This window comes from Ochotona curzoniae, unplaced genomic scaffold (genome assembly GCF_017591425.1).
Source record: "Ochotona curzoniae isolate NIBS_2020 unplaced genomic scaffold, NIBS_Ocur_1.0 scaffold_2587, whole genome shotgun sequence".
NCBI classification, from domain to species: Eukaryota; Metazoa; Chordata; class Mammalia; order Lagomorpha; family Ochotonidae; genus Ochotona; species Ochotona curzoniae.
In genome coordinates this window covers 15,862,134-15,880,613 of record NW_024467096.1, presented here as the reverse complement: position 1 = coordinate 15,880,613, position 18,480 = coordinate 15,862,134, and the positions used below count along the sequence as shown (strand labels likewise).

Genomic DNA, 18,480 nt, shown 5'->3' with positions numbered 1-18,480 from the left:
CCCTGGCCTAGCTGAAAGTCTGATGGAAAAATGGCCTCGAGACTGGAGGCCAGGAGCCCTGGAGTCTGGTATCCTTCTGGGCCTGGTGGACCTTAGCAAGTCACTTCTGGGCTTTATTTTCCCAAGGGCTCAGCAGAATTAGTTTCAAACCATGCTCCTTGACCTCACTGTGACAGTGGATGGACTCCCAGTTTATGATTCACTATAGCCCAAAGAGCTTCTCTGTGTGATTGGGGGTGGTGATTAGAACCCCATTGAAAACTCCAGACTCTCTCTTTCTGTCCCCCTTCCCCTCCCTGTCTGTCTGTCTCTCTCATGCACACTGTGTGTGTGTGTGTGTGTGTGTGGTTGAATGAGTCTGCTTGTTTGAAAGTCTGTTATTTCTTGTGTTACGTAACTACTACTGATTCAAGGCAAAGAAGGAAGATCAGTGAAGGACAAACTCAAAGGTTCTTATCCAGATTTGGTCTTTATTTTCAATAAAAGGCAAAAATGTAGCCAGGCCTATCATTTTGCCCTTGTCACTTGAAGTCTTATGAATCTCCTTCCATTTTGTATGTTTATACTTCAATTCCCCTATTTTTTCCTAATTCTTTTTTTTTTTTAATTTTATGTTACAGTTACATAGGCTCTGGGGTTTCCCGTCCCCCTCCTCCTAATTCACTTTTAAATTTGTCTATTGGTATGCAGCCATTCCCACAAAGCAAAATTGATGGATTGACTTTTGATGAACAGATTCCAAAAGGTGAAAGGTACTAATGTTAAGTACAAGTGCATTTTTCATTTTTCATACAAGTGCACAGAGCTCAGTTTTGTGAAGCTACTGCCATTGTGTTCATCAGAAACATTGGCTGTCCAGCTTTCCTATGCCTCAGAATTCCTGGAGGGCTTGTTTAGACATAGACTGCAAGGCCTCACTTGCCCTGATTTCTGATTCAGGACATGTCTGGTGGGACCCAGGAATGAGCATGGACAAGGGCCACGGTGATGCTAATGCTTTGTCCTGAGGACCACACGCTAACAGCCACTGATGTAGAGAGAGCAGAATAAGGATGAACATAACTTTTCCTGGAATTGATGTTTTATAGTTGGCATCTAGGTAGATCTTAAAGGTACTAGCAGTTGGGCCCAGTACAGTAGCCTAGTGGCTAAAGTTCTTACCTTGCACACACTGGGATCCCATATGGGTGCCGGTTCTAATCCCAGCAGCCCTGCTTCCCATCCAGCTCCCTGCTTGTGACCTGGGAAAGCAGTCGAGGACAACCAAGGCCTTGGGACCCTACACCCACTTGGGAAGCCCAGAAGAGGCTTTGGATCAGTGCTTCTCTGGTCATTGCGGCCGCTTGTAGAGTGAATCAACGAATGGAAGATCTTCCTCTCTGCCTCTCCTCCTCTCTGTATTTCTGACTTTACAATAAAATTTAGAATAAATCTTTAAAAAATAGATACTAGCAGCCATTTATTGTAGGCATAGCTTAAAAACTTGTGCATGCTTACATAAACTTGTGAATGTGCTAAAAAGCATCGAGTTCTACATATTAAAGTGGTGGTAGGAATGGGCATTATGTTGCCACTTGGGCAAGCCGCTGTCCTTCATCAGAGTGCCTGAGTGCAAGTCCTGGTTCTGTCCTTCCATCTTCTTGCTAATACACACCCTGGGATACAGCAGGAGGTAGCTCAGGTCTTTGGGTTCCTGTCTCCTACCCTGAGTTATTTGCTTTGGCCTGATCTAACCCAAACTGTTGTGGCTGTTTAGGGAGTAAACAAGTGGATATGAAATCTCTCCATTTCTCTGACTCTATGCTTTTCAAATAAATTAATACACACTTGAAAAACAAGTAAAATGTTATCTTCCCGTTTCTATTTGTAAAAATATCCCACGAACTTAATCCAACTGTAGTGCTCAAATATTGATTTTGAAAAGTAAAGAAGGGGCTGGAGTTTTCCATAGCAGTTAAGATGCTACTTGGGATGCCTGCAAACTATACTACAGTGCTTGGGTGTGGGTCTTGGCTTTCTGTTCATTCGGTTCCTACTAATGCACATGCTGGAGGGCATCAGGCAATGTCTCCAAGTGCTTGGGTCCCTGTCCTGGCTTCTGCCTTGCCCAGCCCCAGCTGTTGTAGGCACTAGGGGAGTGAAGCAGAACATAGTAAGTCTCTCTCTCTCTCTCCTTAAATTAAAAAAAAAAAAAACTGAACGCAACGGAATAAGAAAATAAAGGAAAAGTATCAAGACATTAATTTAGTTTCCACATCCTATCTGAAAGAGAGAGGTAATAGAGTGTCCTTTTGTTGCCGTCCCAGTCGGCATGGTAGGAAGCTGTGGTGGTAAGGGAGTGTTGGAGGTTAGAGTATCTAGAAATGTCATTTGAGGACTTCTGCCAATACAGTACCAGCTTCCCACCCCGTCCTGGAGAATTGGCTGTGGAAGTCAGTAAGCTTTATGCATCTCAGTCAGTGCTCTTATCCCACGAAGCCTTCCAGGCTCCTGCAGCACTACAGATCTAGCAGACTAATAAAGTCACATGTGGAAGAGGAGGTTTCCACAAGTGGCATTGATTTGCACTTGCATGTTATTGGAAGGCTCTTTATGCCTGAACTGAGTATGGACTACTTGTTCCCAGGTGCACATGTGTGGTGTGAGGCTGTAAGTGTGTGATTTTGCAGAATGAGCAGGGACTCCATGCTACGGACCTTTCCCTCCCATCTCCCTGAATAGGATTCTTACCACTGTGTGGGGGAATAAGCCACTTAGTAGAAACCCATAGTTTTCTTTTTGTTTGTTTTAACTTTTCGTGATAGAGTTCCATAACCCTCCTTCCACCCTCCCCAACCTCTCTCCCCTCCACGGTTTTCCCCTGTATTATTACAATAATGTAATCACAAGTTCATCATTCTTCCATTTAAGTGTACCCAGCCTTTCTATAAAGTAAATTGGAAGTATGTCACTGTAAAAATTAAGCAATTTAAAAAGGACGAGGGAAAGAAGGAAGGTAGGGTGAGAAAGATCATTATGCTGTTAAAACCGTGTATATGAAATACATGAAATGTGTTCCCTGTAAATTTGCAAATTAAATAAATACTTCTTCCTGTTAGGTTAAAAAAGATGTTGAGATTGTATAATACTTAGGAAAAATATATCAGAACCTCAAAAAGTTTATCAAAAACGGAATTTAAAAAACCGTTTCATTTTGGTGCAAAACAAACTTTAAATTCGTTCATAGTTTTTTCCTAGTATTCCATGTACTATTAAAAATGATTTGGCACCAAAATAGGCTTTTACATTTTATTCAACTTTTTAGGAATTTTTGTAGTGCCTGCATTCTTCTGTGTACATGGCATTATAACCCAAACATACTTTTTCTTGGGTACAATTTGCAATGCCCAGTGAGCTCATGTTCATGTCTGCATATAATAAAACTGCTGTAAAATTGGTATTCTGTTAGTAGCCAAAATGTGCATATTTTTTGAATTTGAGCTTTAAATTGTTAAGACTTCCATTTACTTAGACTGATTTTGTTTGAAAGAGACAGCTGGTAGAGGTCTCTTACTCATTGGATAGTTCCAAGAATACTCCAGCAGAGGGAGCTGGGCTAGGCCCAAGCCAGGTACCTGGAAGGTAGTCTGTGTCTCACATATGGGGGACAGGAGCCGAACTGTTTTAAGCCAGCATCTGCCACTGCCCGGTGTGTTCATTAGAAGCAGGAGTTGGAAGTAGAGGCAGGTCTAAACTCAGGCACTTTAATATGAGATTGTTGTGTCCTTGATAGTGTTATAACTGCTGCATCATAATGACAACCCTAAGATGTACATTTTGACATGATTTGTTGGTAATGAGTTGGTAGCACTTGATAGAAAAAGTCTGGCATAACTGAAGTTTTGATACCTATAATTTGCTACATCTTTATTCTTCTAGGCAAATTCTAGAATTCCTATTTAATGTTACCTTAAAAAATCCTTAAAGGTACTAGTTGAATTTCATTTATAGTACATATGACAAATATGTTTTATTCTAATAAGTAGTTCTCTCCAGTCATATAGAGTCTTTATTAAGATCTTTTCTCATATCCTCCAGTAAAATGTTTTCGTTTTGAAAAGTTGTATTCCTTTCCTGATAAATTAATTTCTGGATATGTTTTGAAAGTTTTAATGAGTCAGTGGTTCCTTATACAGTTGCGCCAATGTACAGTTGTGCAGCTGTGCCCCTTCTGGAAGCCATAATGACAGATCATTTTCATACTCATTTGAGTTGTTTGCAGAATTTAGTACCTTGCATTTGCAGAACCAAAATCCTTTTTTTTCCCTGTGTTTTGTAAATTGCAGGTTCTTCTTGACACCTAGATATTTGATATTAGTGTTACATTAAATACTTTGGTAAATGGTACTTAATTTTACACAAAATTTGAATAGGTTATTGTGATAATTATTATCATTAGCATGTATTTATATCCCCTTTGTGTAAGCAACATTTCCAAAGCTTTGGTCTCTTTTATACCTTTCAGATCAACCTCTAGTGTCATGTAGACTCTACAACAGACCAGTTCAGAGCTTGCCCCACATGCTCACCATTTTCAGCAAAGCCTTCATGAAGATTTGGAAGCAGCACCATAGGTGGGCATGCATCATGCCATCCAGTATCACTACAAATGGGCATCAAGGAGGAGGAAGAAGAGGAGTTATTTCTGTACCTCTGGTCATCAGGTCATCCTCTAGCGCTACAGTATGCTTTCTTTGCTGAAAGGAATCCAGGTAAGTGGTTGCTTCCTTCTCCATTGACATTCCAGATCAGAGCAACAGGTTGTTCATGAGATTCCTGGCATCCACACAATGTGAGGGCTTCCATGTGCCCAGAGCTGTTGAAGACCAGGTTCTGTGCTAAGTACACTGCTGTGTTAGCTAAGCTAATCCTTACCCAGCCCAGGCACTCTCTGCATGTGACACATGAGGCCCAGAGACGCCACCTTCCCAACAGTGAGCTAAACCTGGGTGATATCGGGGTCTGACCCAGGGCTCATTGATTCCTAACACTGGGCACTTTGTACTCCCTACCACGTTTTCCCTTGTTTGTCTCTTACTGCTTGATTTCCCAGAAGTGATTACTATTTGTCCCACATTTCCAGTTATGATCTGTCACTCTTAGAGCTTCATATAGTGAATGAAAGCACTTTTAGTCCCTGGATGCATTCACTATCCCTAATCTGAAATCACTCTGCTCTAATTCACTTAATCCCAGAAATCATGACTTTCCTATCTTTCCCCCCTGGAATCTTCCCAAAATATATTCTTTTCTAAGAATCTAGCTCCCTTGTTGTTTTCTCTGGAACAGTTCGCTAAGCTTCAGCCTGAGTCCATTTTCTAACTTTGTCTTGACTCATGGTGGTCTTTGGTGGATTTTCAGCCTACAGGGATAGTAAGCAAAAATGCCACATGCACCAGCTAAACTGCCATCTTCAGGGCAGGAGGCCCACAGTTTCCAGCTAGCTCTTTTAGTCCTCAGCTGGCTCCCTGCACCAGCTGGCTTGCAGGCCAAGAGCTCCCTGCACATTTGGTCAGTCTGTTGTCTCCAACAAATGTTGGCATAAAAGTGTGTCATACAAATACACTATGCTCCTTCCAGTTGCTGCTCTGGTGAGTCTCCTCCTGCTGTCAGCATCCCATTTAAGGAGTGAAGATAAACATGGTGTCAGGGAACTATACTTGCCTCTCTGTAGCTCTCTTTCTTCTCATCAGAACAAGTATTTGTTCCTCCCCATGTTCCTTCCAGCCAAGAATAATTACCACAAAATAATAGTGACCACTTAAGCATATTGGCTTTGTGTCTGCCAACCAATGATGGAGAATTTCAATATTTCCTAAGTGTGAGCCTTTTTAAGACTGTAGGTTTGAATCTGGCATATCATGTTTAGAAGTGGAAAGTTTATTATTTTAAGAATGTACATAAAATTGTCTTAAGAAACATTTATAAGAGGTCCTGGTATAATGGCTTAATTGGCTGCCCCTTCTCTTGCAAGTACCAGGATCCTATATGAGCGCTGGTTTGTGTCCCAGCTGCTCCACTTCTTGTACAGCTTCCTGCTTGTGGCCTGGGAAAGTAGCGGAGGGTAGTCCAAAGCTTTGGAACCCTATACCCAGATGGGAGATCCAGAAGAAGCTCCTGACTTTAGATTGGGTCAGCTGTGGCTATTGAGGCCTTTTGGAGATTGAGCCAGCAGATGAAAGATCTTTCTCTTTGTCTCTCCCACTCTATGAATCTGCCTTTCCTAAATAAATAGGTAAATAAATAAGCCTTGAAAAAAGAAAAACATTTACAGATGCATGCATATACAAAAGCGGGACAGACTTTAAGCACAGTGGGCTAAACTTCTACTTGGAATGTGCACATCCCATATCCAAGTGTTAGTTCAGGTTCTGCTTATTCCACTTCCCATCTAACTTCCTGCTAATGCATGCTGGGAGACAGCAGATGATGGTTCAGTGTGCTTGGGCCACTCTCGCCTACTTGTGGAGACATGGTTGGGATTCTGAACTTCTGGCTTTGATCTGACTCAGCCTGGCTATTGCAGGCATTTTAGGAGTGAACCAGTGAGTGCATGGAAGACCTTTCTGCTGCTCTGCTTTCCAAGCAGAGAGAGAGAGAGAGTGTGTGTGTGTGTGAGCATAGACAAAAATTAAGTGAGACAATATAGAGCCTTCCCCCTCCTCCATGCATCCCATTCCTGCTCTAGACCCCCTGTTTGTACAGAAACCTTCCACTGTCCCTTGTATCCCCTGGGAAGTTAACCACACCCATGCCCTCTGTAGCCTGGACTCCTTCCTCTGTCCTAGGCTGAAGCCCAGGTTCCTAGAGGACCTACTTTTCCTGAAGTCCTCAGCAGAGAATGCTCCTGCTGCCCCTGCGCAGCGTGGACTTTAGGATCACAGCTCAGTGCCCCTCCCAGATCCTTGGCCTGTCCCGTTCCTCTGCCTGTGGTGCTGCCCTGTGGTCTCACCCTCCATGCCTCATTACTGTCTCTGTTCTCCCTCATCACTGCAAAGCTGCTGCCATCCTGTCTTCATTGTCTCTACAGGCGATTCTTCCAGCTGTGTGTCTTCCAGGTTTCTTTACCTCTTCAAGCCCAGTGCTATTCACCTCACTTCAGCTGCAGAATCCATCTCGAGATTTGGATGTCATCCTGTTACTCCATCCCTGAAATCAGAAACTGCATTTTAAAAATCACAGCATTGTATCTCTGTGTGCCTCCTAAATACTATTGCAGTGACATCAATGATCAGATCAGCTCACCTCATTTATATCTTCTTCCCTGTTCAACTTTAAGAGTCACCCCCTCAGGCACTCTCTTGTCAATATCCCCAAATCTGTGATTTCATTGCCCTCCCACCAGGCTCCCTAACAAACTCCCAACCTTGAATACCAACTGTGCACTGCAAAGGCCCACCTCCAGCTCCTCAGCGCTGCTGGAGACAGCTTAGGTTGGCACCCCTGCAGCTCACCTCCTCCTACCTCGCCCCAGCTGTCAGGGCTGTCAAGATGGGAGAAGAATGTGCTTGAGAAACTGCAGAACCAGCGTTGGAAGCAGCCCAGTGTTCCTTTATTTCTCAGACTAGAAGTCTGTGAGCAAGCTTCCTTCAATTAAGGACCTATTAAGGACTAGAATTTGATAGAGGAGCCAGATATCTTCTGGCTATCTCTGTTCATGAGGTAAAATTAGGGAGCTAAGTTCATTATAAAGGCATGTGTATGGGTCCTAAAAACCAACAGCGAAAGCCCCTTGTCTGATAGCTCTGTGTGTGAGTTTAAGGCAAATTCACAGAGAGATCTTGCAGCCCACTGGCTCACTCCCTAAATGGTCGCTACAACCAGAGCTGAGCCAATTCAAAGCCAGGAGCTTAATCTGGGTTTCTCATGTGGGTGCGGGAGGCCAAGGACTTTGAGCCATCCTCTGCTGCTTTCCCATGCCGTAAGCAGGGAGCTGGGTGGAAAGTGGAGCAGCCAGGACATGAACTGGCAACTGGGATGCTGGTGCTTATAGGTGGAGGATGAGGCTGTTGAGTCACCACACCAAGTCCTGCCTGGTAGTTTTAATGTCTTCAGATTCAAGGCTGTAAAGAGAGAATTAGGGTAAGAACTTTTGAGCCAACATTGTGTTTTCCTGAATGATTTTATGTTAAACATTATTTAATGAAAGATTTTTAAAAGAAGGAAGTCTATAATTGTCTAGAAATTCTAAAGAGTTTTAATGTGGTTCACTTTTGTGATTAATTTGGATTATGGATTATTTCTGGCTATTCCTACATCCCTCTCGCCAGTGGGCAGAAAGGGAGCACTGAGGAACAGTGTCGTGTCCCACCTGCAGGGCCTTTCCTCCCCTGCTCTGTTTTCAGTGCTAAGATGGAGCCGTCACCTCACGACGTACAAAGCCATTTCATGTAAGTTCTCATTAACCACTATGTCCCAGTGAGATCATAATGCCTACAATGTTAGAAATCAGTTTGTGAGAGAGATTGATCCTGTCCTCAAGGCCACTATCCAAATGGCAGCAGTAGCCCCTGGCTGGGGTCAAAGCCAGAACCTGGGAACTTAACCAAGGTCTTCCATACTGGTAACAGAGTCCAAATGTCTGGCTAATACCACTGCCTTCCAGGGTCTATAATACCAAGAAAATGGGGTGAGGAACCAGAGCCAGGTACACTGATGTAGGGACCCAGGTTTCTTAACTGCTATGCTAAATGCTGATCCAGTGTTAGATATGTTTGTGGAAGAATAAAATTAAAAACCCACAGTGCTCTTTTCCTGAACTCTGAAGACTCATATCCATAGCAGTAACTTTGAGGAAGCTGATGCATCCACTGTGGAGGGATTAGGTAACAGAAAACCTGAAACCATAGCAGATGGCCCTGCATTCTCAGTGGCATCACACAATGGAGATTTCTTTATTGCTCAATCTATCATTTATTTATTTATCTATCATATTATTTATTTATCTACTTATTTATTGCTAACTAGTACCAAGTTCTTTCCAACCATTGTTGTAGTCAAGGGTCAACATACTTTTTGTGTAGAGTTTAGGATAGTAAATCTTTTAGGCTTTGTAGACTGCTCCGTCTCTGTGACCACTATTCACATCTGCCATTGTGCCCCAGGTAGAATGGAAGCCAGTGTGCAGAGCCATGTCCCAATAAAACTTTAATTATGGATGCCGAAAGTTTTGAGGTTAATGTAAGTTTTAGTTTTCACCAAATAGCATTGTTTTCTTAACTATTTTCACCTATTTAAAAATGTAAAACCGTTTCCAGCTCAAAGAGAGTCCAAAAATAGGCTAGAAGCCAAATTTTTCCTGCAGGACCTTGTGTGCCCACACCTGCTGCAGACCTCCTCCAGGCAGTCGCGATGTTCTCTTATCCAGATGTCAGTGAAGGATACTGTGAGACTTTGAGGGGCCAGTCCTGGATTACACATCACCATTGCCATGTGCACATTTCATGACCAGAATTGAACACAGGCCCTTGAGGAATGCAAAGGACTTGAAAGATAGTCTTCCAAGTGATCTGGAACAAAACAAAACAAAGTGGAATGGGGAATCAGCAGTATCTTCTTTGTTTCCGTAATTTTTCTGTGTTTTTCCCTTCTTCCTGCTTCCTTTAAGGGTTCTTCTCTTTCTTTTTCCCTTTGCCAAGCTGGATGATTTTGATTTCTCCAGTTTACATATTTCAATATGGTCTTTCTTTAAGACTTGTTTCAAATGGATAGATCAATGAAAGCTTCAGAACAAAGAAATCTGGGCCTCTCTTGTATCCCTGGATGGCTATTTGTGAACTCTTCCCACAACTAGATAGTACATTACCTGAAGGTAAATATCCATTGTTTTTTTTTTTTTTTATGTAACACATCGATTGGTATAGAGCCCACATTCCATGAAATTCACCCTCTTATAGTCTGGAGATGCAGTCAAGAACAGTGTACTTATTTTTGATAGTAACTTACGAATTTTTTAAAAAGTTAAAAATAGGATTGCTGAGGTAAGGTTTCAACTAGCAGCTAATGCTTCTCTGATCCCATGTTCAAGTCCCTGGGCTCAATCCTTGGCTTCAGGTCCTGCTTCTAGTTTCCTGCTAAATCATACTTTCAGCAGTTCCACTTCTGGGTATTTGCCCACAAGAAATGAAAGCAAATAGGAATTTGTACACTTACGTTCATGGTAGCTTTTTTTGTGAAATTACTTGCCACAGGGTGAAATCGGCTGAAGTTACCAAGCCATTTCCAAGCATAATCAAAATGTGGTTTGTATACACAATAGAATGTTATGATTCAGCCTGAGAAAGGAAGAGAATTCTGACACATGGTATAGCATGGGTAAACCTCGAGGATATCATGGTAAGTGAAATAATGTGGTCACAGAGGACATTTACCTCCTGTGTCCCCTTACATAAGGTGCTTACGGCACTCAAATCATAAGCTAAGAAGGAGGACAGTGGCCAGGATCTGCCGAAGAGATCATAGGGAATCATCCTGTAGAGAGTGCAGAATTTCAGTTTTGCCGTTTGAGAGAGCTTGATAATGGGTGCACACCAGTGTGAATGTCCTTAGTACCACAAAACCATACACCAAAAATGGCTGTGATGGTAAATATTCCATACGTTTTATTGTTTTTTAATGATTTTTAAGTTTGCAGGTGGAGATAGATATGTTTCATCATTAGTTCGCTCCACAAATAATTGCATTGATCAGGGCTGGGCCATACCAAGGCAGGAACCTTAGTCTCTATCCAGGTCTCCACGTTGGTGGCAGAGACCCAAGCAGTTAGGCCATCCTTTGCTGCTTTGCCAGACGCATGAGCAGGGAGCTAGGTCAGAAGCAGGGCAGCCAGGACTCGAATCAGCACTCCAATATGAAGTGTCTGTATCATAGGCAGAGGTTTTCCCCCACTGCACCACTTTACCAGCCTTTAAAGTAGAATATACATAAGAATTTCCTCCAAGAAAGAATATGGTTAGAAGATTTTTAGGTATTCATGCAGTTGTCCCTATGGCCTCAGCAGAGTATTTCATGCCCTTAGAAAACCTTATACCCGAGAGTAGTCAGTTGTTCGCTGTCCTGTGGCAATGCACTTGGTGCACGGAGCTGATAATCATAAACGTGGACTACTGACTGATGGGCAATAGCCAGTTTACTAACAGCATCAGACTTTTAAAGACTGAGAGGCACATAGGTAAAAGAAGGAGGGTTTGAGGCAGTAAGTGACTAATGTTTTAACAGCAAGGGGGAGTTTACTAATAAAGAATGTGGTCTTCTAGCAGGCACCTCTCTTTACTCTGTTATCTAAACTTGAAGATGAGGGATTACCTGGCCTATGCTCCCAGAGCATTCTCAACAGGATTGCAGCTGGCTGTGGCTGTACCCTGGCAAGACTCCCCTTGTCCTCTCTTAATCAGTTGTCCTCCTCTAATCACATATCACTCTTCTCCCAGTCCTGACATCACTGATATTTCTGTGGATTCACCTAATCTGGACATGTGATAAGTGGCTTTTTTCTGGCTGGCTTCTTTAACTTAGTGCAGTGTTCTCAAGGTTTATCCATGCTGTAGTGTGGTTCAGGCCTTCATTCCTATTTATGCACAAATGTTATCCTGTGTTTGGTATACCTGTACGTCAACTGATTTGAGTTGTTTGGACTTTTTGACTGATTGCATTAACTGGATTAACGCTGAGTGGATATGCACATATCAGCTTTATGTGGACATATATTGTAATTCTCTTGGCTATCTATCCTCCTATTATGTTTAGAATTGGCAGATTATGTATTGTAGCTCCATGTTCAATGCTTTAGATGACTGACTAATTCTTCTCTTTATGTTTGGCATGCTTTGAAATTCACTGATAATGTTGTAAGATTCGTTTTCCCACATCCTCACCAAAGCTTGTTATTCAGTCTTCCTCATCATAGTTTTCATCATGACTGTGAAGCATTATTTCACTTTTTCAATTTAATTTTTTTACAGATTTATTTATTTTTATTAGAAAGACAGATATACATAGAGAGGGAGATACAGAGACAAAGATCTGAACCTAGGAGTCAGGAGCCTCTTCCAGGTCTTCCACATGGGTGCAGGGCCCCAAGGCTTTGGGCTGGCCTCTACTGCTTTCCCAGGCCACAGGCAGGGAACTGGATGGGAAGTAAATCAGTTAGAACATGAACCGGCACCCATATGGGATCCTGCTGCTTGCAAGGTGAGGACTTTAGCCCCTAGGCTGCCATGCTGAGCCCCACTTTTCCACTTTCTTAATGAATAATGTTGTTGAGCATCCTCCATTGATATCTCTTCCTTGCAAAACCCTATACTACATCCTTTAGCCATCTTTAAATTAGTTTGTTTTTCTTTCTGTTGTTGAGTTGTGTGAGTTGTTTTATATACTTTGTTGCCATGATGCGTGGATCATCTGAAAACAAACATCTCACCAGATTCACAAGTATTTTTACTTTCTCCAATTCTGTGAATTTTCATTTTCTTGATGCTGTCTTTTGAGGTACAAAAGTTTCTCCTTTTGATGAGGTTTAATTGATTTACTTTTTATTGTTACTGTTCATGTTCATGGGATTAAATATTATAAACCTCTACCTAATCCAGGATCACAGTTTTACTCATTAGATTCACTCCTAACATCTACTTCAAAACCTTGGGAGTTTTAGCTTAAACTCGGTTCTGTGTGTCATTATTTGTTTTTGTGAATGGTGTGAGGCAATGGGTCAAGCTGTACTATATTACAAATTATTTATTTTCATTTTTTTACAAGGCAGAGAGAAAGACAAGGGCGTATTTTTCTATTCACTACCCAAGTACCTGCAACAGCCAGACTGGGCCAAAAGGAAGCCAATAACCTGGAACTCAGTCTCTCATGTGGGTGGCAGGAACACACATAGTTGGACCATTATTTGTTGCCTGGCATGTCCACACTTTCAGGAACGTGGATTGCAAGCAGAGGAGCCAGGACTTGAACCAAGCACTCCAAATGAGATGTAGGTTTCCCTAGTGGTGATTTACCTTCTGTGCTAAGTGCTTGCCTCCTTTCTTTGCCTGTGAATATTTGGTTTTCCCAGCATGATGTTTGAACATATTGTTCCTTCCTTGACTCTTGACAAAATGTAGTTGCCAGGTGGAGGCCTGGATTGTGTTCCAGGATCCTGTCTTGGCCTAAACAAATCCCTTCCTGTTGCAAACATTGGAGAATTGAACTAGTGAATGAAAGATCTCTCTGCCTACCTGCCTTTCAAATGAAATGAAAACCCTGCCATTTCAACTGTCTGTAAAACTAAGGACTTATTTCTGAATCTCTACTTTATCAAGTTGTTATATATGTGTATTCTGCCTGCACAGTAATATCTTTTGTACTAAATTTTGTCATAAATTTGGGGCAAATGAATTCCCCAATTTATTCTCTTGATTATTGTTTCAACTCTTTGGGTTTTCTTGCATTTCTATGTGAATTTGAGGATCAGCTTGATACTTTCTGCAGAAAACCAGCGTGGATTTTACAGGGGTTAAATTGGACCTGCAGATCAGTTTGAGTACTTGCACTAGCTTAGCAATATGGAATTTCTGATTTTACAAATATTTGAGTCCTGTTAGTTTATTTAGATTTTTATTATCTTTTAACAGTATTTGTATATGGATTGTATATCCTTCAACTGCTTTAGGTTTGTTTATTAGCTCTAGTAGTGTATGTGTATATCCTCTGATTTTGATATGTACTTAATTAAGGCATTTCCTTTTCAATCCTTGAGTCAATTACTTCAAATGCCACATTGCTATAAAAATCTTCCAACCAGTAAGTGATTTCCAATCCCTGTAGCACTGACTCACTCTCTATCTTCAGACTTGGGAACAGTGGGTTGAGGCATTGTCATTTCTTTCTCAAGGGCCAAAGTCCTGGGATTGCAGTAGAATTAAACAAAAAGCAGCTTGTCATTCATTGCAAACAAGCTGATGACCTCTGACTTTCTAAAAGGAAGCATCCAAAATGGTGCAGAATGGTTACCCTTGGTCGGCACCAAAGCACAGGTTAACTTCATCCCTGAAGGAACTCTGTGATGTCAGTTTAGTTACTGAAGCTGTGTTTCAGGACATGGGCTTGAGGAATCAGGTTTCAGCTAAACTGTCTGCAGTATAAAAGCCAAAACATTCTTGTGCACGAACATTTCCATCTTAAATGGTGAGATCCCTATGTCCATGTGGTCATTAGCACCCACTTCTTTACACCAGCTCACATTGCGAGGTTTTGGAGATAATACTCCACACCCCGCCCCCCCACCATTGCCACTGTGATGGACTTATCCAAAAGAATTTAAAAAGTTGGAGTGCTCGTAGGCAACTATCATGGTTTTGTTGAGACTCTAATATTGAGGTCTTGCTAGGAACAGACGTTCTTCCTGTTGGAAGATGGCAATAAGCCAGAGGAGATAGATCATGTGCTGGAAGAGTTTGGTTTTAGAGTGGGACCTGTCAGGGTATCTGACCTTTCTGGGTTGGATGTGGGTTGGAGAATTCTCTAAGCATATTCTCCACAATGGAGTGCAACACTTAAAGGGATAACGCCACAGAGAGGGTCTCTGTGACAGGGCGTGGAAGACTGCCCTGTCATAGGAGGGGTGGAGGTAATAATGATTTGTCAGTAGCATTCTTGGCAAAACACAGGTGGGAGCCAGTGAGGGCAGAATGGGAACTCTAAGGTGATTTGGCAGATTGGGGTTAGCATACCACCCCTGTCTAAGCCCCAGTCACAAGTGCACAGCTATCCTTGCTGTTTGCAAGGGAGTCAGTCATGTTTATCAGTTAGTTCCTTGAGAAAGTGATGTCCACAACTGGCCTTTACTAGCATTACTGTTGTGCTTATGAGAAACAATAAAAGTCTTAAACTGACTTGTGCAGGGGTCTTAGGAGTCATCTTTTAGAATGTTTTAATTCTCAACAGGTTAACAGGCTAGCTTTCCTGCCGGGGCAAGCCTTTGTGATGCTGTGTATGGAGGTGGTTAAACTGTAAAATATCTAAAATCATTACAAAACTCATTTTGTATAACAATGCTATAAAAATCCTGCCCTTCTTAGGACTCTTGAGGAATTCCCAATGACAAGGCCACTGTGCTTCCAGGTAAGCGAGGGAACCAAGACCTGGTGTTTTGGAGGGGAGCAACTAGGAAGACCTTTATGAGTCAGGTCAATGGACAAGCCCACATGGGAGACCTGAGCTGGGCTTGTTAGCATGTATCATTACTGACCCCACATGCCAGGCCGCATGATAGCTAGGGCTAGGAACTTGTCTGGCAAGGCTAGATCCCAGCACATGACAGTATCAGAACAGCGGACAGGTCACATTAGGCTAAGCCATGACACTATCCAGCACGCAAGAGAACCAGGTGCAGGGGTAGATTCTGTGGTGGACATATGGGCTTAACCCTGTGGAATTACAAGTCCTTCTGGTTAGTGTAAGAGTTGGGGTAGTGAGGGGCTGAGCTAGGCGCAACCATGGAACCTGCTGACACTCACAGATAATGGGGCTGGGAGCAGGCTGGGCAGGTCCAGGCTGCAGCACCAGCATGGGCACCCTCAAACATGGTGTGGGGTGGGTCAGGTCACAGCATCTACCAGCCCATACAAAGGCCCAGACAGAGGGGACAGGGTATGCTGAATAAGGGTCTAACACCTGTTGGCATGCATGAGCTTTGGGTCTGGGAGTGGACCTAATAGGGGAACCTGGGAAACTCCTCTGGTAGGTCACAGCTCCTGCTGGTGAGCACATGGTCCAGGCCTGGGTGTTGGGCAAGCTGGGCAGGTAGCTCCATCTGTTGGCAAGTCTGTGGGTTGGTTTTGGAAGGAGGGCAGACTGGGCAAAGCCGAGAAAACCTTAGCCGACTGGTGAGTACAGAAACCAGGCAGCAGTGTGGGTCAGTCAGGGCTAGGCTATCACACCTACTGGCTTGCATGAGCCAGGAATGAGAGCAGACTGAGCTGGGACAGGTTGCAGCACCCACCAGCGAGAGTTGGGACTGTTGTTTGGCCGGGTCAGGCCTTGCTGCAGCATCTGAAGACAAAGGCCATGACAGGAGAGGGTCTATGCCAAACTGTGTCAGAGCAACCACTGGCAAGCATAAGATCTGCTGCTTGGAATAGGCTTGTTTGGAGAGCTAAGGGGTCTCCCTGAGTGGGTTGTGGTTCCCACTGGTGGACTCTAGGGCTGGAATGGGGGCTGTGGTCTGGTCTAGACATAGCTGTAGTATCCTTTGGCACAGTATGGATTGGGTTTGGGATGTGCCACACTGAGCCAGACTCCAACGCCTACTGGTGCTTGTGAGAACCAGGATGGGTGTAGGATGGGCTAGGCTCGGTCTCTGCCCCTGTGGACCCATACATGAGCTGTGTCTGTGTGAGGGCTGATCAGGAAAGGCCTCTGTTCCTGTGGGACAGGAGGTAGACTAAGCAAGGCTGGCCCATGGACCCACCAGTATGTGTGAGATTTGGGATTGGGAGAGATCCTGATGGAGGAGCTTAGAGAATTCCTCTTGTAAGAACACAGTCCCTGCAGGTGAGCTCAAGAACCAAGACAGAAAGCAGCCCAGATCAAGCCAGGTAATGGTACCCATCAGCATACATTTAGCTCAGGTCTGGGATGAGCCAGCCTAGGCCAGTTAGTATCACCAGCTAGCAAATCCGAGAACCAGAATGGAGTGTGGGTCATGCCAGGTTGTGCTGTAGGACCAGCCAGTCCACATTAGGGCCAGGACTGGGGCTGGCAGGACTGGACTAGGCTATAGCCCCTACCAGCGTGAGCCGGAATTAGGGGTGGGCTGGGCCAGGCCAGGCTATAACACCCATTGGCAAATGCTGAGGTAAGGCAGGCTGTGCCAGACTGGGCTGCAGCACTTAACTGGCACTCGTGAGACCTGGTGGCTGGGGGGTGAATCCAGTAGGGAGACCGCACACCCCTCCCTATACCCAATGGTGAGCATGAGAACTGAAATCAGGGGTAGACAAGGCCTGGCAGGACTACAACACCTAGTGGCCTACATGTGAGCTGGGTGGGGGAAAGTCAAGCTGGACTGACTGTACCTTCTGGTGCATGCATAAACCGAAGTGGGTGTGGGTGGGTTGGGCTTTGCCATAGATGCTGGCTTAGGGAAGAGGGCCAAATCCTGTCAGGCTAAACAGCAGAACCACCTAGAGAGTACAAGATCCTGAAGTGAGAGTGAGCCCATTAGGGAAACAGTGGGTACCTCCGTCTTGGGTTGCCACTCCCACTGGTGAGCAAGAGAACCAGGACTGGGACAGGCAAGATTAGACAGATGGTACATCCTCTGGCACCAGTTTGGTCTGGATAGTGGGGTTGATTGGGATGAACTAGACTTCAATGCCTCTTGACACGTGTGAGAGCCAAATGGAACATGGGACAGACTGAACCAGTCTGCTGTACATACTACCAAGCATGGGAACCAGAACAGGAGGCGGGCTTGGTGGGGGTTATTGTGGGTCACTCCAACCAGGCTTCAGCTCCTACTGCTTTACGTGAAATGTGTGGTGGGCAAGATCAGGCTTGAATCCAGCATTCATTGGTTTGCGTAGAAGACAGGCCTGGAGACAGAACTGACCCAGCAATTACAGTTATAAGTGTGTGCAAGGACTGATTTGGGTGACAGACTGCACTGGACCCTGCATTGGCAAACACACAAGAATTACATCTAGGATCATCTCAGATGAGGTTTCTTTGGCGATTCCCTTACAACTAAACCACTGCACTCAGAACTACTACCATGGAGAGAATTGTAGGTTCCATGGTCTGACTGTGTAGTGCAAGTGTGCGAGCTGAGCCACTTCAGTGGCTTAGACAGAGTAGTGGAGAGTATATCCAGATGCACGTGAAAAATATGGCAGTATATTGGAGCCTGAAGGAGACACCTGGTACCACAACAGGACGGAGGACAGAACAAATCCATCAACTACCCCAGCCAAGAACTGGCAGTGAGTATCTAGGCAAACGGATACTCTAAGGTGGACTATGTCAACCAGTGGATTCTGGAGAGATTTCATCGTAATTGGAGTAGTGAGATAGACTGCAATTTAGAACTGTTGAACTATTAAATCCACTTGAGCAGGACCCTTGGAGCGTGCCCCACATTGGGGACCCTGGGATGGTTGGGAGGCTGGGTGTGGCTTCTCCCCTTTTTTCTCCCCTTCTCCCAGATACAGGAAAGAAAGAAGAGAATGTCAGAACAATGATCTCACCCACTTTCCTCTAGCCCTTGACCCTTCGCACCCTAATCAAATATGTAAAAATTATCAAAAACATGCAATAAAATAAAAAGAATCCTTCCCTTCTTGTGTTTTACCATGCACGCTTATAAAGAGGCTGGTCAACACAGGAAACTTGTACGCAAATGTCTATAGCACAGATATTCATAACAGCCAAAATTGTAGCATCCACAATATCTATTGA

At 43.8% G+C, this 18,480-nt stretch overlaps 1 protein-coding gene across 1 annotated transcript in view; it reads left to right on the top strand.

The window, feature by feature from the left end:
* LOC121171232 (UPF0524 protein C3orf70 homolog) overlaps positions 1 to 4,874 on the top strand; it is a 39,037-nt gene extending 34,163 nt beyond the window's left edge. The window contains exon 2 of the mRNA XM_041002844.1: positions 4,505 to 4,874. Within this exon, the coding sequence (XP_040858778.1) occupies positions 4,505 to 4,740 (236 nt within the window). The 3' untranslated portion in view covers positions 4,741 to 4,874. The remainder of the gene's footprint in view (positions 1 to 4,504) is intronic.
* The last annotated feature ends 13,606 nt before the right edge of the window (positions 4,875 to 18,480 follow it).